The 25,814-nt window shown below is 49.3% G+C and overlaps 2 protein-coding genes across 6 annotated transcripts in view; one reads left to right on the plus strand and one right to left on the minus strand.

Moving 5' to 3' along the window:
• The window catches only part of LOC114496646 (BEN domain-containing protein 5), a 1,079,970-nt gene that overhangs the window by 103,566 nt on the left and 950,590 nt on the right, over nucleotides 1-25,814 (minus strand). For all 5 annotated transcript variants that reach the window (XM_036026057.1, XM_036026055.1, XM_028512265.2 and 2 more), the window contains 2 exons: nucleotides 21,788-21,877; nucleotides 12,246-12,360 (listed from right to left, as the gene is read on the minus strand). In XM_036026057.1, the coding sequence (XP_035881950.1) occupies nucleotides 12,246-12,360; nucleotides 21,788-21,877 (205 nt within the window). The remainder of the gene's footprint in view (nucleotides 1-12,245; nucleotides 12,361-21,787; nucleotides 21,878-25,814) is intronic.
• Nucleotides 7,815-8,496, plus strand: LOC114496648 (60S ribosomal protein L29-like). The gene is given in 2 exon segments (XM_036026062.1): nucleotides 7,815-8,145; nucleotides 8,147-8,496. Coding segments are annotated over 2 exon segments (537 nt in total). The 5' UTR covers nucleotides 7,815-7,857; the 3' UTR covers nucleotides 8,396-8,496.

Consider the following 25,814-nt stretch of genomic DNA (forward strand, 5'->3'; position numbering starts at 1 on the left):
GCATAACTGTTGAGTGAATGCATAAATGAGCAGATGCACAAATGCATAAATAGACGTCCTGAAGGTCTGCGAACAAGGTTTACCTAGTTACTTGAGGACATAGTTTGAAAAATATTTAAGTACCTGTTACACGCTAGACACTTTTGTAATAACCAAGTGAGGCAGGTATTATTTATCCCATTTTATAAAAGAGTGAATACAATAAAGGTGAAATTTGACCTTGGCAAGGTCACTTGACAGCTTCTGGGATACAGAGCAGGGATTTGAACCCAGGTTGTATTGATGCCAGGCTGGTCTACAGTGACCCTTTGAAGTCCCCCCAGCTAACGGAGAGGCTGTGTGATCCATGAAAGAGACACTGGGCTGCTCCTTTGCTCTCCGCATTCTGTCCCAGCCTCTCCTCTGCCCAGTGGCAGAGACACAATGGTTCCAGAGACCATTATTCAAATGGCAAATAAATAGCCCCATCCAGTGAAGGGCATTGTGCCTCATCCCTGTTGCAATAATGGCAGCTAGAATGAGAGCAATGATTTTAATTCCCCTCTTTATGATTTCCTTTTCATCTCCTGTAACGGATGGAGGAGAAGGCAGCTCGGTGGCTCCGGATCAATCTTGTTCTGAGCACCGGGGGCTGCCCGCGCCTCGGAGGGCGGCATCGACAAGCAGAGATGTATGGGCTCGCGTGCAGGGTCCCTCGAACGCAGCCGTTTTTCAGCATTACCAATGAACTGGATTGGATTAAGTATATTTGCACCAAAAGCAAAATAAATATTGCTTTATTTAATACCGCTAAAAGGTTGGGATTCAATTGCCCTTGGCCCGAGGCACCTTCCAGCTGTATTGATTGGCCAGTGTCAGAACGCCAGACAATCTGTCATCAACAGCTCCTGCAAACTGCCTAGCAGCTGGGGGAAGGGGCGGTGGCTCTGCTGCTCCATCTCTGGCGGAGATGGAGGACAACAGGCAGCGTCCTTTGTCCCAAACACAAGGGATAATTATAACACATCCGCTCCTCGTCACCATCACCGGGATATTTAAAGCATTTCCCTCATGTCCCTTCTTAGATTATCACAACAAGGAGATAAATAAAGGCTCAGGGAGGTGAAGCGGTTTGTCCGCAGCCAGCAAGGACAAGCGGCAGAGGCAGGATTTGAACTCCGTGTGCCGGGCTCTAAAGTCAGTGTTCTTAGTCATCACTCTATTCTCTCTCAGCAGCCCTGGGAGTCAGGCCAGCACCTGGTGGAGGGATTCATATGAGGTGAGGGATGAACACAACACCCTTATTTTTCAAACGAGGAAACTATGTCTCCAATGGGGGCTAGCATGAAGGAAACCTTTACGCACATTAACAAAAGGGCCCCCCTCCAGGCTGGCGACTTTTAAATAGGTTTCCCTTCTGGGCGACTGAAGTACATAAAAATGCCACTTGCTCTGGCCAGACATGGGGGTGGGAGCAGAGTTGCGGCCCACATTTTCCCCCTTGAATGGGAGCCTTCACGCAAACTGCATGTCCTTGTGAGGTGGCCCTGGACGTGCCCAAGGTTCGCAGCAGAGCCACACTCAGTGCTTGGGTTTCCTACCTCCAAGGGTCGGCCAGGTCTTTCCCCTGTCCTGGGAGAAGGGGTGCTCATACCACACCTGGAAGAGGGACCAGCCCCAACCCTAAGCTGCCTGGGGCCCTTTCTCCCTGAACTTATTCCGAGCGGACAAGGAGCAGTTTTGTTGGGGTGCCTTGTCCCTTCTGGTGGGAAGTGTCGGGTCTGGGGAGACAACCTCCCTCCTTCCTGTCTCCTGCTTGATGGCAACACACACCAGGCTTGGGGGTTTCCACACCAGGCTTGGGGGTTTCCACAGTGCTTACCACTCTACAATTGTGTACAATCACCAGCCAGAGGGCACCCAAGACTTCATAAAACCCAATTCATACATTTCAGAGATGGAGAAACTGAGGCCACAGAGACACTGCTATGTAAGAGTAGAGTTGGAAGTCCATTCTAGAACCAATGAATTATTTTTCTCTTTGTAGGAACAAAAAGAACCACTTTGACAAGCCTGAGGGAACACATTTAGTAAAAGCATGAACTGGCCCTTGGGACTAGGAGTTGGCTATTTCAATCTCTTAAGTGGAAAAGGGCAGAGGAAACACAAAAAGGAAGAGAAGCCCTTTAGTTCTGCCCAAGAACTGGGAGCCAGCAAGATGGATGCCCCCCTGCCTGAGGCTGAGAAGTGGCTGAGACTGTGCTTGTGGACTCAGGAGCCACTCTGCCTGCATAAGCCCCTGCTGGGCCATGTATCAGCTGTGTGGCTTAACCTCACTGTGCCTCTACACTGATCTGCAAAATGCAGATTTTGCCTGCCTCCGAGGGTTGTTTTGAGGATTCAATGAGATCAGCCTTGTAAAATGCTGGGAACACTGCTGAATTTGAGGTAAGTGCTACACGCATGTTGGCTGGCTGTAAGGTTTAATCTTGGTTGGTATAACCTGCGGGGTCCACCACAACCTGGTCCCCACTTATTCCTCCAGCTTCTTGCACCATGTTTCCAGTCTGTACTCCATGCAAATCTCATATTAAGTCCCATGAGCTAATTGAAAAGAGGCTCCCCCTTCTGTGGGCTGATGCAGTTCCTCCTAGTCTCAAGGCTTGTCAGGCCGGGGCTGCAAGGCAGCCTCCACCTGTCCCGTTAGCTGGTGCCTTTGTGCCGTGCACAAACCCACAGTGTGGACTGCTGTGCACAAACCCAGAGTGTGGACTGTAGCCCTAGCCACACGCACCAGCCACGCCAGACCACCTGACACTCCCAAAGGCTCGCTGCTCACTCGGGATGCAGGCTGCAAGGCTCAGAGACTGAGCACTTGGGCTCAGAGTTAGCTCTCGGGTTTCGATACCTGGATCTCTTATGAAGACAGGACCTTGGCCAATTGATTTAATCTCCTTTTGTGCTACAATTTGCTTGTCTGTAATATATGGAGAAAATGGCTCTTCACCTCCATCCACTTGCTTACTTTTTCCAAGGGAGAGGACGGAACTTCTCTGATTGGTCGGCATAAGTAAAGAGGCAGAGCCTGTGGGCCAAGCCCCCCAGGAAGTGTTGTTTAGATCTGTAGGGAGGTTGCGTCCTGCCTCTCTTCCTGGCACATGGTGGGCCTCTGGGAGGCAGCCCACTTCCTGCTCTGCCTGTGGCTGGTGGGGAAGTCGAATTTTGGGGTGAGGTAAAAGGAGGCCAATTTTAGCCACAGATATAAGCAATGTCTTCCAAATCCCACTTTTCACCAGTAGTAAAGCTATACTTTGGCCTCTTTCTGACCCCTGTATCTCCTCTGAAATTGGCAGGAGTAGGATGGGAACAGGAGCATGATGAATTATGGCCCCTACATTTCCAGTGGAAATCATACACATCACATTTAGGGCAGGATCTGGGAGCTGGTACAAGTTCAATGCAAGTTTGTGTTATTAGCATCACATTATTATTTAATGTTATGACCCCTTGGATCTAGCCTGTATTGCCATGCTCTTCCCCTGGCTAACTCCCTCTCATCCCCCAAGGCTCCTATCACACAGCACCTCCTCCAGGGGGGCAAAGCCCCCCTCAGGTACCCAGGACATGGCAAAAAGTATGTGCCTGGTGAACGTTTGAGGGAAGGAAAGAAGGGAGGGAGAGGAAAAAAGAAGAGGGGGGAGGAATAGCTTGGTTAAAAGGCTTCTTAAGCAGAGGCAGAGTGTCAGCAAAGGCCCAGGTATGAGCTGGAGGAGCCCTGGAGAGGGCCCAGGAAGGCAAGGGGGCTGACAGAGGGTGGTGGTGCCAGATGGGGCCTGCTGGGCAGTGGGGGATGGAGTGGAAAGGGAACTTCCAGGACACTGCACACGCCTTGATACCAAGCTACTGAGTTTAGGGCCCTTCTGGTGGTCGATGGGGAGCCACGGAAGGATGTAGGTAGCAAACTCACCCTATTCAAGCGGTGGTTTAGGAACTAAGACCAGAAATGACTAGGTTCTTGATTCTATCACTATGTTCTGCTGCTCCAGACTCTCCAGCCACGAATTCTGGGTCACTGTCTCCTCAGAGGCCTGTCTTCACTGTAGAGTCAATTACTAAAATCAACTTGCTATCAACACTAACTTTGAAATGCTATTCAGCTGCTTGCAGGGACAGAGACGGGGAGCTGCCACCACAGACATCTGGCCATCTGGCCATTTCTGTGGAACCTGGCTGGGAGGCTCATTTGAATAATTGGTTTTGGCGGTGTGCACTTGTGGGTTAGACACCTGATTACACTGCCAGCCCCAATGTCCTCGCAGCCTCCACAGAAACATCACTCAGGTTACATAAAGCGGAGAGAGTCTCCAGGAGGCAGGGCTCTGCCTGGCCCCTGCTGTCACTCACACATCATCTGGAATATGGGGCTCACTCACTGTGTGACCTTGAGCAAGTTCCTTAGCCTCTCTGTGGCTTGGTTTCTTCTTTGCTCAAAGACGGGGGGTGATTCCTGCCCCGCTGTGCCACAGGCTTCCTGTAAGGCTCTCAGAGAAGATGGGGGCGTTGTGACTTAGCAGAAATGCAAGTGGAAAGATTTAGGTTGGAAAGACCTGAGGGTCAGCCAGCAGTGTTCACAAGGTCCTCAGAATTAGGCTTGTGACGGTCTCTTCCTACTTCTATCCCACTAGCTAGTTCAGCAAGTTGAGGGTGTTACCTTACCTACCTACTGGTGCCTCAGTGTTCTCATCTGGAACATGTGAATCGTAATGGAGTTGTTATCAGAATTAAGCAAAAGAATACCTGCAAAGTACCTAGAATAGTGTCAGGCCCAGGAGGCTCCTTAGATCTTAGCTACTCATCATTACCACCAACACTGCCATCATCACCATCACCACCACCACTGTTCAGCCCTGGACACCATGCCTCAAAGGCAGACAATGACCAACATCTGGAGTATGTTCAGAGGACAGCCGGAAGGACAAACAGAGGAATGGATTTCAATTCCATATGGAAAGTTTGAAGGCTTTGGGGACCTTCATCCTGGAGACAGGAGCAGGCAGTGATGGGCATGAGTGGGGTGGGGAGCAGTGGGGTACATCGTCTTCAAACAGCTGAAGGGCTACTGTGTACATGGTGGACTAAACCTGCTTCCTTCAGGGGGAAGAAGCAGATGGGATGGCAGGTTTAGTCTGAAGATAAACCCTCTCTAAACTGCTAGCATCCATGCAAGACGATGCTTTGTGGGGGGAGACAACCACCCAGACACGGCTGGTGGTGGACGAGCAGAGGGGCACGGCTGTCACCCAGAGACACTGTGAGGGGCTCCCTGCCCCCGGCAGGGCACTGGACTAGCTGTGTCTGAGCTCCCTTCCCACTCCGAGGCTGATGACCCAGAGACAGAGCCAGGGGCCCGCAGATCTTTCTGGAAGGCAACACTTGCAGTGGATCTCTGTTTTCCATTTCTAGCTCACTGGGAAATAAAGTGCAGTTTTTATGCTGTCAGAGGATAGGATATAGGATACAACAAATAGGATATTGACATGTATTTTACATAACTAATTTTACATCCTATTCTATTTTGGATAGTTCAAAATGTTTCCTGTTCTGGATGCTGGAGCAGGCAATGTCAGCTAGTTGCCATGTCTGTGGGTGCACACGCATGTGCCGGGAACACCTCCCCTGGCGTTTCGCCCTCCGCCATCCTCAACACTGTTTTGTTGTGCACATCTCTCTCTGTTTCCCTTTTATGTCTGGTGAGCCCCTACACATCCTCCATCTTTCAAAACCCTTCCCTCGTCTCTTGGTGAGAGGGAAGCACTGACTGTGTGCGGGAGTGGTGTGGCAGGGGGTTAAATCCATGGCAGGCTAGATCAGCCTGCCTGGGTTCCTCACCCAGCTCTGACCCTTCCTGCCGAGGGACCTGGGGCGAGGTCCTTGGCACCTCCGTGCTTCAGTTACCTTCTCCATTTAAAATGGGACTATAAAACTACCTCCAGCATAGGGCTGCTGTGAAGGTTACATGGGATGATGCGTATGATGTGCAGTTTATAGGCACCCAGACACTAGCTTGTGTTCTGTCCAGGCCTCCATAGCATCACACATGTGTGCGCACGTGCACACACACACACACACACACACACACACACACACACACAGATGCATGCACACCCCTCTAGCACAAACAGGGCTTCTTACGGAGGGCTGCCTCTGATTTCCATCTGCCTCCCTGGGGCCTGACCCAGGGCCTGACTCTCAGCAGGCCCTCAGCAAACCTGAGTTAAATTGGATTTACTGCACGCGAGCATTCTCTGCGACGTGAGGAGGGCCAGGGCCAAGAGACATAATGAGGTGCGGGTCTGCGGGTTGCAGCAGCATCCGTGCGCGCCGTAGAACTGAATCATCCCTGCACCACCCGTGGAGCGCCGTTCCTCTCCCACCTCCACCTCCACACTCCCGAGGAGCACTGAGCTTTTCTGAAGATGAGGAATTTCACGGCATCTTGCTATCTTTTGGGTAACTACGTATTTTATGATGACTAATAGGCAATTACTATGGTAATATTGCAATCCAGCATGTGTGAGGTTTGGGAAATGAGAAATTATGGGTAACTACTTTGGACTCATTTCTATGGTAACAAAAAGTAATTGTCATTAAATACCAGTTATACAGAGGCTGTACCTGGTAATTATAGATTTTTATGCCCAGAAACATAAATAAAACTAATAAATTTATTCAAAGGTCTATGACTGTTTACTTATATGTGGCTCAATGGAATACACAATGACAAGCACCTAATTAGGAAATGCAAACCCAACACAGTTTCCTATTGTCATGTGGAGATGGAGGGTCTGTTTTTCAAATGCAAGGCAACTTGTACGCTACACACGCTCAGGAGAACACTCAGTGGGGTACAGGTGGAGGTGGAGGCTGTCTTTTCTGCAGAGGAAATGATGGGGAGGAGGAGGCAGCAGAGAGAGAGACAGTGCAAACGCTGCAATGCGTGTGGGCAGCCACATATACTGATGGACGCTGGGAAGTGCCAGCCGATTGTAGACTGACTCAGCCATCCCCCCAACCCAATGGCCTTCCACCTAGGAGTTGCCTTGTACTGTGCCTTCATAATACTTGAAGGCACAGTATTCATCACTCAAGACCTCCAGGGCCCAGATCCTCCTAGAACTCTACAGAATGCTCACAGTGTATCAATCACCATCATTCTTCTTCTTCTTTTTTTTTTTTACTGTGGTAAAATACACATAGCATCAAATGTATCATCTTAGTCATTTCTCCGTGTGCAGTTCAGTAGTATTAAGTTCCTTCACAGTGTTGTGCTGCCATTACCACCCTCTGACTTCAAAACTCTTTTCATCTTGTAAAACGGAAACACTGTACCCACTAAGCAGTAACTCCCCATTCCTGCTTCCCTCCCTGCCCTGCAAGCCCCACCATCCTGCTCTCTGTCTCTATGATCCTGACTCTGCACTGGGGGTTGTAGCTCTGTGCCACAGCACAGCTACTAAGCACTGCTTAGTTTATTGATTCATTCAGATTACATGTGTGTGTGTGTGTGTGTGTGTGTGTGTGTGTCCCATTCTGTGCTAGGCACTATGCCAGGCTTTGGGGGGACAGATAAACCAAGTCCTGACTTCATGGAGTTTACAGTCTACAGATGGAGAGAGCCATCAAACTAATAGTCCCATAAATAAATGCAGGATCACTTATGGGCTAAGGGCTGTGAAAGAACAGAACAAAACGCCCCCTAAGAGTACCTCACTTTACACTGGAGGCTCAGGGAAGGCCTTCGGTGAATTTGCATTAAACCTCAGACACAAACTATAAAAAAGGCCAGTGGCTCTTCCGGTCTTAGGCGCTTCGAGAGCCATGGGCTTGGGTGCAGAGATGGCCAAGTCCAAGAACCACACCACGCACAACCAGTCCCGAAAATGGCACAGAAACGGCATCAAGAAGCCCCGATCGCAAAGATACGAGTCTCTCAAGGGGGTGGACCCCAAGTTCCTGAGGAACATGCGCTTTGCCAAGAAGCACAACAAGAAGGGCCTGAAGAAGGTGCAGGCCAACAACGCCAAGGCCATGAGCGCATGTGCTGAGGCTATCAAGGCCCTGGTCAAGACCAAGGAGGCCAAGCCCGTGATCCCAAAGGGCAGCAGCTGTTAAGCTCAGTCGACTCGCCTACATCGCTCACCCCAAGCTCGGGAAACGCGCTCGTGCCCGCATCGCCAAGGGGCTCCGGCTGTGCCGGCCAAAGGCCAAGGCCCAAACCAAGCCCCACGCTGCCGATGCGGCTCAGGCCCCCAAAGGTGCTCAGGCCCCCAAAGGCGCCCAGGCCCCCAAAGGTGCTCAGGCCCCCAAAAGTGCCCAGGCCCCCAAAAGTGCCCAGGCCCCTGTGAAGGCTCCGTAGTAGCCTTTGTCCGCCGGCGTGAGGACACAAGGACTGATGCGCCCCCGGGCTGGGCTCCTCCTGTGGTGTCTGTGCAAATAAACCTGAGGCAGGTCTGTCCGCCAAAAAAAAAAAAAAAAAAAAAAGGCCAGTGCAATTGGAGTGTAGGAAGGAACACAGAGTGTACAGTTGGTCTGTGTCTTTATTTATGCTGTAACGTCATTGTTACCTGCTGTTACATCATCTAACTATTACAGAGGGCTACTGTAGCAAGCATGTGTTTTAGTTGCTGTGGGCTTTGGTATGGGCCCTGCATAGCACTCCCAGCTGACCTGTGCTAGCGTATACAGTAGTCTAGTTAGTAAATAATACTGCTCTCTAACATAAGGAGCACTGTCTACTGTGATACAGCTGCCACCTTTTGCAATTAAATGCTAGGGTGTACCTTGTCTAGCTCACTATAAACACGATGGTGTAGATACTTGTATTTTTGGATGTCAGCTGTGTGTGATCAAATCTGACTGTCCTTCCTGGATTGCATTCCATGTTCCTTTAATGCAGAAGAAGGCAAGGGGAAGGAGAAGCAGAGAAGTGTGGGGGGTGGGAAGAGGAGGAGAGCAGAGGTGCTTGGTGGGCAGGCCTGTGTCTTGTTTTCACTCGGGCCTGCAATGCCTGATGCAGGCCGCAGGGAGCATGGGGCTGCAGGGAGCAGGGAGCATGGGCCTGATCAGGCTGGACGGACCAACATCCCTGCCTGCTCCTCATGGCCACACAACCTAAGGCAGGTGATTCCACTTCACTGAGGCCTGAGAGGCTTCCAACAACGTCCTGAGGTGACGCTGAGAAAATAACAGTTGGAGAGCATGAGGGAGAGAGAGCCAGCCTTGACGTGGCCCACAAGGCCGCATGCATGCTGGCCTGTTTCCAGCCATGTGATGAGTTCTGGCTCTGCATGCTGTCCTAGCGCACTGACAAGTGACCTCCCTCCCTCCTTCCTTCCCTCCCTTTCTTCTTTCTTTCCTTTCTTACCCGCCCTCTCCTTCCTGACTTTCCTCCTGTACTCAAGCTAATTTGAGATTTGCATTATTTGCAAGCACAGAAGCCTTAGCAAAGACTACGCTTCCCTTCACATGGTGGTTGCAAGGATTAAATGAGATAAATGTGGGAGTGCTTGATGTGGTGCTGGGGGAGCAAATAGAATTCTTAGAGTGGCATTTCTTGCAATGTGTTTATAAACCCTAATACCTGTGGGGGCCAAGGGAGGGACTAGGCTCTAGATCAGCAGTGTCAACTCATTTTCACTGGGGGCCACATCAGCCTCACAGTTGCCTTCAAAGGGCCAAATGTAATTTCAACCCCTTAACAGTCAAGGACTAGTTACACTTATACAGTCCTAAAATTATTTCAGCCCTTTGACGGCAACCACGAGGCTCATGTGACCCCTGGTGAAAATGAGTTTGACACCCCTGCTCTACAGGAAAAAGTTCCTTGATACTTACATTTGGAAAACACTAAATGCTATATTCTTCCCTTTAGATTCCTGTTTATTAGCATTTTCAAAACTGAAAAAAATCTTTTCATAAAAGAACATACTTAACTTTCCTTAGCTCTGTGTTTCCCAAACTTACTTGAATGCTGGATTGTTCCCTGCCGTTCCCCATAATGCCATGGGAAGCCCCACCGAGCTGTGGGGCTGCTGTTGCAACAGGAGGAGGCTCGGGAGGGGCTGGCCCAGAGGACCTCTAAGGCACCTTGAAGCTTCCACCTCTGAGCCTTCATTATTATTTTCCACATTCTCCCAATCTGCAGTAGTGAATTTTCATGATGGATAGGCTCCTCTGTTGCTATGCAGAGCCGCTTAGCACTAGGATTAATGCCTGTGGTCAGAGGTTTTCTCCAACTCTCATAATGAGAATCCCATATTCTCAGTAGGAGAACATCGGGGGCTTTAAACTGGTACAGAACGGATTCTGAAGGTTGGAGCTCTTTCATCCTGAAATCCCAAATCAAAAAATCTGGAGCTTGAAGATGCATTAGAGCATCTGGGTCCTCATCACTGCCCCACTGGCCATCCAAAACCCAGAGGGGGAGGCGTTTTGGCCAAGGTCACAGACCTCTTTCCACTCATCATCCCCAGACAGCAGATGATGACATAAATATGTGTGTGGAATGGACAGCGTTGACCTCCCTCTGACCACTGCCGCTCTTGTAATTAAGCAGAAATGTTAACATAAATCAAGCGGTCATTCTGCCACCGTTATCTCTAACAGTACATTCTGTCTAGGGACAGTAGGAAGGCGTTGCTCTCGGGCCCGCAGCAAGCCGTAAAACCTGCCAGTGCTAATGAACCATCTCTCAAGCCAATTAAGAGAGGAAGCAAAATTGTCTTTAATTAAGGCATCATGCATCCCATGAGCTCTCTCTAACTCATACCCAGGGGGACTAGGGGGCCCCTCTGGACCCAGTTGCCATGCTCCCAGAAAGTAGTAAACCAACTCTGTTTAAAATGAAGCCGGCCGGGTATCAGACAGTCTGCACTCTGGTCTGAGCTCTGCCACTGACTTTGGGCAGGTCCTGTCTCATCTCTGGGCCTCAGTTTCTTCATCGGTGAAGTCATTGCTTCTCTTCACTCACATCCATCAAACACTTTTTGAGCATCTGCTACGTGCTGATCCTTGTTGTTAGGGTATACACACACATTATGAGGGCTCAGTCTCTGCTCTCTGGTGGCTGGAGGCTCAGTGGGGTCCATGTGATAGGATAAAACTTGCTCAATAACCAGGCCACTGGGAGCTCAGAGATGGCAGTGACCAGTTCTGTTTGTGGGGCTGGGGAATGTTTTCCAGAAGAAGGGGCACAGCTGAGTTGTGAAGAGGGCTAGTGAGATGAAGAGGGGATGAGGAGGCCCTGGGCAGAGAGGAAGGTGTCAGAGACCAACAGGACATGTCTAGAGAACTCGGCTTTACTTAGCGTGGCTGCAGCAACAGTTCTAAGAGTCGAGGGTGGGAGGTGAGGCAGCATGGGGGACAGACAGGCACCAGGGCATACAGAGCCTTGCACGCTGAGCTCTGAAGTTTGGATGTTTTCTACAGGGTTGTTGTTGGACTAATCAGCAACAAAGCTGTGTAATTTGGTCAGTGAAGTTAGTCAGTCAGTGATTTACTGGGTGTGTGACTTTGGGCAAATCAGTATCCTCAACTGTGAAATAAGGGTACTACAGTAGCCTGATCTGAGAGGACCCAGTGTTCTTTCAGCAGACAACCGCTGAGCACTGGAATTTAGGCTGTGATTTATGGTGCTACCAGGAGAAAGAGAACTGAAGACGTGAGTGCATGAGTGAGTGTGGGGCTGGCTGGTATGCCCCACACAAAGAATTGCTGTTCAGGTGATCTGGAATGCCGCCTATCATGAATGATCTCCGAGGAGAAATGCAGATATGCAACAGTGATCATGAGAACCTCCACATGGTATTCTGCAGAGCACATTTATCCCCACCATTTCTTCTGATGCTCGTAAGTGCCCTGGCAGGTAAGTGCTTGACAACTATTGTCTCCATTATACAAGAGAAACTGAGCATCAGAGGGCAAGAGAATTCCCCAAGGCTACATAGGAAGGAGGTGCCAAAACTGATAGTGGGCCCCCAGATCCCTGGTCCAGAAAGCTGCCCAGAAAATGCCAGCAAGTGATCTTAGGCAGCTGTGCAAGAAACAGCCAAGGTTCGTTAGCCGCACTCTCAAGAGCCAGGGTGAAACTTCCTCTGACAAACTCAGGGGGAGTCTGAATATCCTTCCTCAAAAAATATCCTTTCTTCCTGATTCCACACCATCATCCTATGACTACCAGCTTCCAAGCACCCTCGCCCGTCACCCACCTGTAATTGCCCAGGTAGACTCCATCAGGGTTGAGCATTGGTGCAATCTTGAAGACCAGGTGTTCCCGCAGGGCACGGGCGACTGGGTGCTGGCTTATGAGGAAGTCAATGATCCCTAGGGAAAGAGAAGCATCCGGGTTAACCCCACCGTGTTTTAAGAAAGAGGAAGCACATTTTCCTCAGCTCAGAAAACAGTGAGAGCTCGCTATTTGATTTGGGGTCTTTGTTGTTAAGCCACTGGGGGTGTATGGCTATGGATTAGGTGCTGCCAATGAATTTTATAAATCTCTCTCTGTTTCCAAGAGATAGTTCAAGGCGTAATATTAAAGCCCCTGGGCAGGATGGAGAGAGCATTTCCTGTGAGAGATCACAGGGGGGACTTCCAAGAAAAGATAGAACTTGAGCTGTGCCTTGGAGGCCCCCCAGGGTTTTGACAGGCAGAGATGGGGGAGGGGCAGGATAAGTTGCACAGTGAATTAAGGCAGCCGAATACTGACATCGAATCGATGACTACGGAGTCAGGGACCTTAGAGATCGACATCCGTAGGCCGCAGATGGGACACCAGGGAGCCGAGAGATGGGATCTGGCTCAAGTCACACGAGGAGAGAGACTTCTTCAGTGTTCCCCAACTGTCCCTCTCCCTCTTGGAGGGTCCTCTGTTCCCGGAGTCCCCTTGCCTTCATTAATTTAGGAAAGAGGAATTCTCCCTGACTCCCTCTCACAGTCAGGCAGTCCCAAGTCTCTTCTTTGAATCTAGCAAGGCTGCCCCTGCCCCATCCCTCTGCCTCTCTTCTACTCTGCGCCACTGTCACATCTGGCCTGGATGACAGCAACCAGCTCTGAAATGTGCCCTCAGCACTGCAGCCAGAGGCTTCTCCCTAAAGCGGCGGTCTGACCCTGCCACTCCCCTTGTGGCTACCCTCCCGGCAATGGCCTGTACACATCGACAGGAGAGGGGGTAAAAAACAAACAACTCTGAGCCCTTGCCTTGTCCCTCCTTTTCTCCATGCTTCTGCTTCTTTGTCTAAGACCTTTAAAAAATCGGCAAAATGGCACTCTGGCATCCCACAAGATGACTGTGATGTTGGAAAGTAACAGGAGAGTACAAAACCCTCCCAAAAGTCAGAAGGGGGGCTCCATGCCTGCTGGAGAGAGCAGAAAAGGCATCAGGGAGAAAGAAGCTTTGAGTTGGGTCCTGCAACATAAGGAGGTGTTGACAGACGGACAGGAGGAGGGCGGCGGGGTAATGAAGAACAATCCCATGCCCAGCAGCAGGCACTTAGCTCTTGGAATGATAAACGGCTCCAGAGCACATTCCAGAGCTGCTGTGGCCGGTGAGGGATAGCTCAGGCTTTTCATAGGCCCAGGCTGAGAATCCACGGACAGCCCAAAAGCCACTTGGACATCATTCACTTCTCGTCCGATGTGGCAGTAGACCAGATGCCCTAATTTATTTGTTGGTCTTCATATTAAAGCTGCAGTTTGTCAGTAAACAGGCAGGGTAATGATGCCAGGCACCCTTGTTAGGGGCTCATAATTGCTTAATCTGTCCACTAATTGACCCCAGCTCCCGGGCAGCCCTTCATTAAGAAGCCAGCCTGCGCTCAGGGCCTGGCCACACAGCCTCAGAGATTGGCTTCTGAAAACGGAGTGGCTCATTGTGATCCATCCTCCTTCACAGATGAACAGATTAATTGGCCTGCCAATTAGGCAGCTAATAAAAGGATGAGAGAAAACAAAGGCAGACCAGAGGCTGCAGCCACCCAGAGCTCCCACTCCCAGTGTGAGGGTGGGCACAGAAAGGAGAGGTTTTAGGCTCAGTTCTTGGCTTGAGGACAGACACACTTCAGCAGGCATCGTTTCCATCGATCAGGAAATTGGGAGGAGACCTTTCACTTTGCTTTGCGGGGGATGGTGGTAAATGGAGAGGAATATACAGGAAAATGTCGGAGAAAGTAAGAGTAGAGAGGAAATTCCATCCCTGGCCATGGGCCAAAAGCATTGCATGGGCCTGGGAAGCAGGAAGAGTGAGGACTTGGGAGCTGTATTTGAACTGTAAGTGGTTCTTAGCTAGAGAAGTTGCTAGCTTTCTCTGACCAGTCTCCTCATATTGATATATGGATAATAGTACCTGGTCTGGAACGTGACTGGGTTAGAACTCCCTATTCTAACGGCCTAACCTAGAACCTGAAAATTATAATGTGCCTCAATAAACTCATGTAGATAAAAGGTTGAAAGACATGGAGGGCACTGACAAACAGAATGGATTTTAGAACTAGGAGTCCTGGACTGGGACATTTACTAATTATGGGGTTAGGGGACAAAGGTACTGAATTGGAAAAGCCAGCAGACAGAGAACCTGGGCCCCAGAGACTGTCAGAAAGTCTCTTGGTCTTCTCTTGTGTTTAAAATTAGGAGAAAGAACTCAGTAACTCTCCAGGATGCATCCCACGCCGACAGTCTGGGATTCCATCTATTTTATTTCTCTCTCCCAAAGCAGAAGAATCCTCATCTGTCAAGTGAAGAGAATAATCTCCCTCCTGCCGGGAGAAGCTATCAACCCCTAAGATCAGCCTCTGCCCCTTCGGTAAACACACGATTGGAGGTGGGAGGAAGCAGGGTGGCAGGAAGGCTGGAGGCTGCGGAGCCTGGAGGGGAAGAGGAAGCGTGGCGGAGGGTCTGAGAGCAGAGCTGGGCCGAGGAGAGCACTGTCCTGTGGTGACACTGGCCTGGCCACGGTGGACCCCGCCAGGCAGACCACAGCTGAACACTGTTGTTAGTATTTCTCCAGGTGCCTGATGAATGCCCATTGGTAGACTGGCCCCAGGAATCCATTTGACCTTGATAAAGCATAGGGTTAGGTGAACTGATAATCACTCATTCCACAAACACTCATGGCAAGGTCCATATCATAATCTTGACATTCCGAGATGCAGAAGAGCTCCTGCCTCAGAGGGTGTGTGGTAGGGAAGCAACTCACAAGGGCCCACAGGTGAGGGCTCCAGTGGGAACAGCCCAGGGAGCCATCAGACCCCAGCCAGGGCTCCAGGAGGGACTCGGAGGATGGAGACACAAAGGATGAGCACAGGGAGCCAGGTGAAAGGGGTGCCAGGAGAAGGGGTCCCAGGTAGGGGGGTTCCTATGCAAAGGCCCGGCGCTGAGAAAGCAGATGGCCTGTTTGCTAGCAGACGGCTCTTCCGTTGCAGGGGGCACAGCTCTGTGTTTAACGGGCACAGACTCTGAAGTGGACTCTATGTTTGACTGCCTGTGTGGCCTTAGTTCTCGGTTCCTCAGTTTCCTCCTCAGTTTGGAAGGAGAGAATAATAATAATTACCTTGTGGATTATTGTGAGGATCTCAGTAAATCAACAGAAGCGATGTGTCTGGCACATGGGGCGTGCATTTGTGTGTTGTTTTAGTCACTGCTCTTACTTGGTTTGGCTGAAGGTGTGGGGCTGGGAGGATGATGAGACAGAAGCAGGAGAGGCAAACAGGGACTTGCTGGTCTGGCTGAAGGATTTGAAGGCCGTGACAGAGCATAGGGGCAGAACCTTGCTCTGGGGAGCGCCCCCTGGAGGCAGCTGGAATGTGGTTTGCAGTAAGTAATGCTACCGGAGGGCAGGATGGAAGGGGTGGGGTGGGGTCAGGGGCATTCAAGGCTCTGCACTGACCAGGCACCAGGCTCCTGCCCATGGGCCCCACACTTCGGAGTCACAGGGAGTCTGGACCTGAGGGGCCTGAGGTTCACAAGTCTCAGTCTTACCCTCCTAACCTTAGGGCTGCCCATTTTACAGCTGAAAAGACAGAGGCTTAGGGACGTGAAAGGCCCCAAGAGAGCCCCTTAGTGGACCTAGTGCTGTGCTTATGTGAGGCCGTTTGGGGTTGGGAGAGAAGAGGGAAAACAGGTGAGAGAGGAAAGCAGAGGGGGGAGGGAAGGAGGCAGGGGCAAAGCTTACTGCAACATGCAAGAAATATTAGATTGTGCTGTCCTGGTTGGTGGTCTTGGCGGTTGTTAGTGCATGGGGGGGGGTGTGTTTCTGTGGGCTCTCCTTCCTCCTCCCCTCACCCACACAGGATGACCTGCAGTGTGACCTCCCTGAGGGAAGACCTGCTCTATCACCACAGCCTAGGGTCTGGTGGGCACCATGGCCCATGACAGCAGGGCATAGGCCGGGGGCCAGGAGCCCTGCGTCTAGTCCCCACGTTACCAGATGACATTTAGTGAATCCTGCGGCTTTCCTGAAAACATGGCTGAGAGCTGCCCCGAGACCTGGCGGGGTCACTGAGGAGGAGTGAGAGGAGGGGGGTGCCTGCCGCTGTCACACGGAGCACTGACACGCGTGACCTCGCTGAGCCCTCCCAGCAGCTCCACCGGCACCACACGATGGCCCCCATTATGCCTATGAAGCAACAGAGGCCCTGAGAGTTGAGGACTTGCTGAAAGACCCCAGCAAGGAGGTGGACACGGCAGGACTCAAACTCGTAGCCAGCCCGAGTCCACGGCCTCTGCTACACGCTGCCCCGTGCCACCCCCCAGAAGGGGATGTGCCTTGCCCACAGTGTCATTCCATAAATGGAGGTTTAATGAATTCAATCATGAAAAATCTGAACTGTGGAGGAGGCTTCAGTGAAAAAGCAGTCACGGGACCAGGAGAGAGACCCGGAGTCTAGTCCTGGCAAAACCTCGGACATGCACTACGGTCTTTGGGGCACGGAGACAGGGAGGGTTCTGCTGACGGCTCTCTCAGGGAGGTGCGAGGAAGCAGCGGAGGCTCCCAGTAGAGAAGTCACATGCTTGGGTTTGCTGCCCAGTAAAGGTTGGAGGAACTGTACCTGGCCCGCAAAGCATTCAATTAGTGCTGCCTCCTCCCGTACCCAATAACATGTATTTAGTTCTTACTGAACTCCAGATACTGTTCTGAGTGTTGTGTGTATGTTAACTCTTTAATCCTCACAACAGCTCTCTGAGGCAGGATTTCTATGATAATTTCCCTTTCGAGATAGAGGCATGGAGGCACGGGAGGTGAGGGGACCTGCAAGGTCACCCTGCACTGAGGGCAGGGGCTGGGATCCAACTCCAGGCAGTGCGGCTCCTGAGTCAGTGCTGCACGCACTCTGCCACGAGGCAACGCTGAGCTCCTTGTTGCAGCTGATGAACAAGGACAGTCTGGCTTCGCAGAGGCCAGGAGGAGGGTTCGGGGCAGCAGCAGGGTGGCGAGAACCATCCACCCCACCACCAGGCAGAGCCTCGAGGAACTCGCAGCCCTGCCTCCCTCACCTCCACCGGCTCCCCGAGCTCTGTGATGACAGGACTTCACTCTGCTCCCAGCAGCAGGTGTGCCAGCAGCTCGGCGGCGAGAACCTCGGTCCCAGCCAGATGGGAGGACCAGGCCCCACATGTCGGTTGCCCTGCTCAAGGTCACTGAGCCAGTTAATGAGGAAGAAGTTAACAGAGCCGAAGGTATCTCAGACATCATCCTGCCGGGTCTGGGGCCCTCCTGCCCTCCCGTCAACCAGGTGGGCAGGGGAGGGGACCCAGGGGAGAGCTGGGCCTGAGGAAGAAAGCCCAGCTGAGTCCAGTGGGGCTGTGCTCGGGACTGTCCCCAGGGGGCTGAGAGACCCTTGGGAAAGACTGTGCCTTAGTCTGTCTTTGGCAAAGGGGGAGAATGATGCCTGGCTCCAGCCGCCTGAAGCGGGAGGAATCGTGTGTCTCAGGGGTCAGCCGGAGACAGGGAAAGACAAAGGCAGGACTGGGGGGATGGTCCTACGTGGCATCTGCTGTGAATCAGCCGTGTGGCCTGGGGTAAGCCACTTTACTTCTCAGAGCCTCCACATCCTCTTCTGTAAAATGCACATTGATTATTGTGGGGAGTCCAGGGTGCTGTGTTTTTCTAAGCACCAGCTTGGCCTTCTAGCATTTCTTATTGCTGAGTAGGGTGTGCACATGCTTGTGAGACCAGATTTAAAGACCCCTCTGCCTCTCTCTGGCTTTATGACTTCGAGGCTCCTCTTTCTGAGCTGGGATTTAGCATCCCAAAGCAACACAGCATGTGTTCCTCACAACAGCCCCCTGAGATAAGCAAAATAATGCCCACTTTACAGATGTAGAAAAGGGCACTGGCAGACCCAGTGCTAGGCCTCAAATAGCTCATGGTTTAAAGGGGAAGAAACAAATATAACTCAAAAATATAACAAATCAGGTAATAAAGGTGATTATCAGGTAACCCACAATGCAGCAATGAAGGAGAGGGCTGCAGGAAGTAGGCCAGAGACCCACAGAACATCTGAAATAAACCTTGGGAGGTGGGAGGTGTCTGCCAGGTGGTGAGGAGCAGCAAGCCGAGGAGCAGCAGGTGCAAAGGCCCAGGGGTGGAGAGAGGATTGTCCATTCAGGGATTAAGCTGTGTGGGGCTGGGATACATTGGATAGGCCAAAAATTTTGTCTCTCTTTTTTTTTTTTTTTTTTGGTAAGGTGGCTCTAGTAGCACTTAGTTGTCTTTAACTTCATTCAGAAAAATTTTGTTAGATTGTATTGTGACAGCTGTCATATCAGCATGCATTAAAAAAAATCAAAATTGAATTTTTGTGTAGCCATTTTAAAAATGAAGATGGAAGAAAATACACAACATTTTTGGCCTATTATGCTTTTTTATTTCAAGAAAGGTAAAAACACAAAAAATAGATTTGTGCAGTGTATGGAGAAGGTGCTGTGACTGATCCAACGTGTCAAAAGCGGTTTGCCAAGTTTTGCCCTGGAGATTTCTTGTTGGATGATGATGTTCCACGGTCCAGTAGACCAGTTGGAGTTGACAGCGATCAAATCAAGACATTCATTGAGAACAATCAATGTTATACCATGTGGGAGATTGCCCACATACTAAAAATATCCAAATCAATAAAGTTTGTTATTGGTGAAAATGAAAAACATGTCTTTTATTTTACGGAAAAAAAAAACCCATATAGACTTTTGGGCCAACCCAATAATGAGGCTGAGGCCCGAGAAAGTGGCAAGAGCCAGATCACGATGGGTCGTGAGTGTCCCGCTGAGGAGTTTGGAGTTTATGTGGAGGAGCTGGAGGGGAAGTGCTGACAGGTTCTGCCACAGAGTAGACGCTGACTGAAAGCCTGTCGGGCAGCACCGACTCCATCACCTCGGCCCCGAGCCGGTTCCTTTTCGGAAGAGCAGGGTGAACCGAGACAGCACCCAAGCTCTACTCGACTCTGTGCCTCAGGCCTCGCCTGTAAAATGGGGCGGTGACCCTGCCTTCTGTCTGCTGCGCACAGAGGAGGTGGGCGTGGGAGCTGAAGCTCCCCGAGATGAAAGTATTGATGATAAGGCTACCGCCTTTTTACAAACAAGGACAAAACAGTTGCATCGGATCAGCTGGGGGAACAGGTCTGCTGCCAAGTTTAGTAACAGACAGATGGTTGCAGTGAAGGGGTTGGTAAAGCCAGGAGGGACCTGGGAGAGGTTGTTGCAAGGACAGAGCTGGAAGGGGGAGAGGCTGCAAGTGCGATGCCAGGGAGTGAGCTAAGGAGACTGGAGCCAGGAGCTGAGACCCCCCAGCTGTGCCTCTCCTGAGCTGCTGGGCTCTGGACAGTCAGTTCCTCTCCCTGAAACCGTCTCCTTGCCTGAAACACGGGTGGAGGCAGTTGTGCCCAATCCCAGCACTGGAAGAATGTGAGTGGGGAAAATAAACCCCATGTTTATTTGCACAGTGCCTTACAGTACAAAGCAGATTATCTGCTTCATCTTCTCAGATTCCCACGAGGAAGGAGGGACATCTGCTGAGTGTCTGCTGTGTGCCAAGTACAGGACTAGGTGTTTGTTTACACTCGTCTCATGCCAGCTCCATCACAGCCTTCAGACAGGAATTGTTTTCCTAACTCGTTTTACATTTGAAGAAACTGAAGCTGCACTGCGAGAATGTGGCAGAGCCAGTATCTGACCCCAAGGTTGTCTGACGGCAATTCACCAGACACTTCCACGGCAGCGTGCTCCCGCCTCAAACTCCACAACCTGTTTTTCCCTGCCCCTTGGGCCTCATGGTCACTTCAAGGCTAAAATGAAATAAATTACTTAACTTCTCTAATCTTTGGTTTGCTTATATGTAAAAATATAGTTCGTATCAGTTTCTCCGACACTGAAACACTCATATAATGAAAATAAATTAAATCAAATTAATAAAACTAAAATAAAATCTGTATTTCACTTTACATATCACAGTGCTTGGCACATGTAGAGTATCGTGTGCTTCACATATAACGCACCCACTAGAGAAGCAGAAATACAAAAGCACAGTCGAGGACGTGGGGCACTGGGAACTCTCACGCACACCGCTGGGGCGGAGAAATGCTCAGTACCATGAGATGCCCCTGTCTCGGGGCCCAGCAATCCCGGGCCCTGGTTCACTCTCCTAGAAAGGATTTGCACTTGTGCACAGGCGGTGCGTGTGGGAACATTTGTATCAGCGTGGTTTGCCAGAAAACACACAGTAAACAGCTCGGGTGTCTGCCTCAGGAGAGCAGCTGGGTAAGCTGAGGCACAGGCAGACACGGAGCAGATACACGGTAAGAACACGTGAGCAACAGCTACCTTCACCGGCAGGGATGTCGGGTGAAAACCAGTGTCAGCACATACAGAACGATACCAGTTTTATGAAGTTCAGAACCATGTAAAACTAAAACATACATTGTTTAGGGAAGCGTCCATGTTCACTAGAACTGTTAAGAAAAATCAATACAAGATGCAAGCTGATGGTTATTCCTGCGAGGGGGAAGCTGGGAAGGGGGACAAGGATGTAAAAGGAATTGACAATATTCCGCTTCTTAAGCTGGGCGTTCATTAAATTGTTATTTACATTGATATACTATTTACTGAGTATAGATTACTGACTAACTGATACATATACATGCATGCACATATATGCTTTACATTGCTGACTAATTAAGTGTATTTTTAATGAAATATTTAATAATAAAATGTTATTATGAAGAGATATACTTGAGAAGAGAAATTATATCTTATTTATCTCTGGTTGTCTGATACCAGGGATGCTTCCTTGCTCATGGTAGCTATTTAAAAGGTTGTTTCTTAAGTGAATAATTGAATAAATAACTAAGTAAAAATTTTTAGTGCGGAATTCCCCACTTCACTGCCCGCCCTCGCACCACACTGGCCTGGGGCCAGAGGTGCCGTTGGTGTGCGCGCCACGGGAAACAAGCGACACGGCGCTTGAGAGTGGAGACGACTCTGCGCGGCTCCTCCTCAGCAGAGCACACGTTAGAGGACGGCAGTCAGCCCTACCCGCTCGTGTGTGCGTCATCCGTCTGTTCATTCATCTGCTCGTCCATCCATACATGTAGTCAACAGTCATTGACAATAAATCCTAGTGAAGGTCAAGTGTAATCTCTTCAGAAGTGAACTAGATTCTCCTCCAAGAAAAGGATTCTGTGTTACCACGCTGTCCCAGAGACCACCACGGCGCCCCCCAGCGGACCTGGGCGCAAGCGCGGGATGCCCGCGGGAGCCTGCTACTCACCTTGGCACACAAATGAGGAGGGCGTCTCCCCGGGGTGGACGCGTCCCGTGATGAACACCACCTTCTGCTCTGCTCCTTCCCGAAGATTGTCTGTAAGGCAAAGTAAAAGAAGGTTGCTAAGGAAGGCAAGGAAAGCTGAGATGAGAGGTTGGTATGTAGGAAGGGGGAGAGCAGGAAATGGGCTAGGTGCTTTATACTTATCTCCAAAATCATTGGGTTAGAACCATTAACGTCCAGCCATTGCCGACTAATGTAATTATGTCCCCGGCTACCCAATATTAAGAGACTATGTCCCATTCATTGATGCACATGATTATATTAATATTAAAGTCATCTGAAGAGGTCATATGAGGAATAAATCCCAGACCCACTGACTATTACCCTGGGCAAGCTGTGTATCCATTCTGAGTTTAATTTGCTGATCTGTAAATGTGAATAATAACATTTACTTCATAAGGTTGTAGTAATGATTAAACAAGCTAACATATTGCCTAGTACACAATAAATAGTCAGTAAATAATGAAGTAAAGAAGGTAGTTCTTGTACTAGTAATAATAGTAGCTGGCCTTTAATTAGCTCCTTTTGTATCAGACACATTATACACATTATTTATAATCCTTACCGAAACATGTGCATTAATACTCCTTTTTATAGAGGCAGAGACTGAGTCTCAGAGAGGTTCTATAACTTGTTCAAGAACACACAGTAACAGGTGGGAGAGAATAAAAGACAACGAAGGGGCTGTGAACTCACAGAGGGCTAGGAATCATTTGAATTCCCATCATTTGGAATTACTTCATTGATTGTTCATTACTTCAGGCAATCGGTAGAGAACCCAGAAGGACCATGCCTTAGTGGTCCTTCTAGACTGCTCTAGACTGCTGAAGTTTAAAAATCAATCTTAAAAGGATCAAAACTGAACAAAAGAAACTTAATTGCCTGCTATGTAAAGTCCAACTCTCTTTAAGGGAAGATAACAGAATCCAGATGTTCAACCGTGTATAATCCACAAAATCCAGCTCCAAGAAAGAAATTATTAGACATGCAGAGAAGTAGGAAAATGTGGCTCTGAATCAGGGTCCAAGCTCTTGCTGCATCTACAGCAGTCTCACTTGTATAAAAAAAAAAAAAGATTAGCTGTTGTGCAGATACTGTGAGACAAGAGCAGCAGCCAGGAGTGGCCTTCCCAGAAAGAAGGGGCAGGAGGAGGGTACACATCCATGGACAGAGGAAGGACTGATTGACCCAGAACAGAACGATGACCTGTAGTGAATTCAGGAATGAACACTGAGAGAAGCTGGATTAAAGGATTCTGTTTATGTTACAGGATGAGCTGGAGGGAGGGGTGCAGTTAGAAATAATGAATAGGATTTCAGCTTCTGGAATGCTAGAGGTAGGTTATGTTGAATGTGGTTTATGATCCCAACTTTTGATGTACCGATGTCAGAGACTAAAATAAAAACTAGTAACTATTATGCCTAGTTCTAAGGGCTTGGAACTTTCTTGGTTCTTTGGGGTAACCAGGAGAGGTTGCAGTCACTGCTTCCTTAATAAGACATATAATGGAGTCAGTATGCTTTTGAGAACTCACTGTGTACTCAGCTCTACATTAGGCACCTTTAGGAACAAACAGAGAAACAAGACTCACCTTTTCTAAAGAAGATTATGGTTTAAAAGAAGAGTTAGACACCTGAACTTTTCCTAGACGGACTATAAGCTCCTCAAGAGAGAAATGGTGACTTTCATTCTGTATTTTTAATGTCTTTCCCAAGACCCTGCATAGAGTAGGTGCTCAGAAACTGTCAAATTAATAAATAAAAATACTCATATAGATCATGGCTTATAAACAAATTTAGATACACATTATCTTATTTACTCTTCATCATGCTTCTGTGACCCGCAGAGTATTGACCCTGTGTACAAGTGGGAGAACCGAGGCTCGTGGATGGAACAGACACACCCAAGGTCATAACCGTAGCCCTAACCGTAGCCCTAGCCCTAACCCTAGGTGAGGTGGTCAGGCCTTGGCTCCCAGCCCAGTGCCCCTCTCCCCACCTTATCTGTTTCCTCCCAGATCCACTAACAAAGGGATTCTACATCCTCTGCATTTCCATCTATAATGTACACAAAAGAGTTTGGTTTTATCCATTATTCCAGGTAGAAGTTGAAATATTATCTTAGTATTTATATTGCTTCATCCTTTAAAATAAAATGCCACGAAGCCTTTTTAAAAAACACTGCTGAACATTGACCCCATCTATCGTGGCAGTTCAGAAATGAGTAACAGCATTTCTGGGGCCCTTGGTGAAGGCTACCTTTATGGATGTCTCCCCTGACCCAGTATCAACTCGATTGCATTCAGCATTTCTGCTGACCTCAGGAAAATGCAAAATGGGCATTCTATTTGCACACTAATTTTACTGAGCTCCAGCGTCTTCATAAAGCGATAACGTGGGGCTAATAAAAAATCAAGCGTCTCGGATGCTAATATAAGCAAATGTTGATGCAGGCAGGTAACAAACTGCTTTGTCATTTAGGAGGCCGTAAAAGAGCATAATAATCATCTTTAGGCAAAATGGATGGGCCGCCTTTGCTTAGCTTTTAGCTTTCATTTGCAAAATCAATTTAAGGTAATGTCACTGCTCCAAGGTGGTGTGACATGGGACGCCCCCCCCCTCCTGTCACCAAATCCCCAGACTAGTGCAAAGCCAATTACACATATTCTTGGAGGAGGGAGCAGGGAGGATGAAGGAAGTGTGCTTGAACAAAGCCAGAGTGGAAAAGAAGCTGAACAATGAGGACAAGGACAACTCATCAGGGATGGTAGAACTGGAAACACAGGGAGGGTGTCACTCAAGGGTACAAGGCCCCCTTTGAGTGGAACCAGGACAGCCCTACCAGGCTCCTTAGTTAACAGAAGATGTTTGAAGTGAGGTGTGCTTATGTAGCATTTCAACACACACACACTGGTTTGTCATTATATCCCTCTGTCATCATCTACTACGTCCTTATTTGTAAAATATTTATTGAACACCTACCTCTTCAGTGTCCAGGCACTAGCTATTAGTATCTTCATTTCACAGAAAACAAGGGTGGGAGACAGTCAGTGACTTGTCCCAGCCCCTCAGCTAATGGCTGGCAGAGCCTGAGTCCCCACCCAGGCGGTCTCACATCACAACCTGTGTTCTTACCCTCTAAGTCATTCCACCTCCTGTGGAGGAGGATGAAAATATTATCCAGTTATAATAGCAATTAAATAATGTTTGTTCAGCACTTATTCTGTGCCAAGCACTTTATATGCATGATCTTATTTAATTTTCATGGCAACCAGTGAAACATCTACTATTCTTATCCCTATAGTATAGAGATTAGAAAATTGAGATCTGGAAAGGTTAACTGGCTTGTCTGAACCTGCATGAGTTGCAAATGTGGGAGCCAGCTCTCCTGTGTTCTTTATGAATCTCAAATTTACATTCTTAACCACTATGTCATATCATCTCTTGAAGATTAAAACAGGGTCATTAGTGTGGTCTTAAAAATACACCCACAAATTCTTTGTTTGCCTCCTCCCTTCAAAAGGTAGAAATGAACTCTGCCCCCTCCCATTCCCTCCCATTCACTGAGGGCTAGACTTAGAGACGTGCTCTAACAGAAAGGATCCTCTAGAAGGGGTGGTGCTCACTTTTGAGATTAGGGTATAAAAAGGCTGTGGCTTCTGTCCTGTGTGCACTATCTCTCTCAGGAGTCACTTGCTCTGGGGGAACCCAAATACCATGGCATAAGGACACTGAGGCAGCCTGTGAGGAGGCCCACATGGGGAGGCTCATGTGGGGAGGCCTTGCGACCAGCCAAAACCACAGGAGTGAGCTCGGAAGGGGCCTCCAGTCCCAGATGACTGAGCCCTGGCTGACAGCTTACTGCAACCTCATGAAAGACCCATTGCATTCCTGATCCACAGAAATGGAGAGATGGTAAATGTTAAATGTTTTTAGATGCTGAATTCTAGAGTAATTTGTTAAGTAGCAAT

Source organism: Phyllostomus discolor, chromosome 5, assembly GCF_004126475.2.
Source record: "Phyllostomus discolor isolate MPI-MPIP mPhyDis1 chromosome 5, mPhyDis1.pri.v3, whole genome shotgun sequence".
Lineage (NCBI taxonomy): Eukaryota > Metazoa > Chordata > Mammalia > Chiroptera > Phyllostomidae > Phyllostomus > Phyllostomus discolor.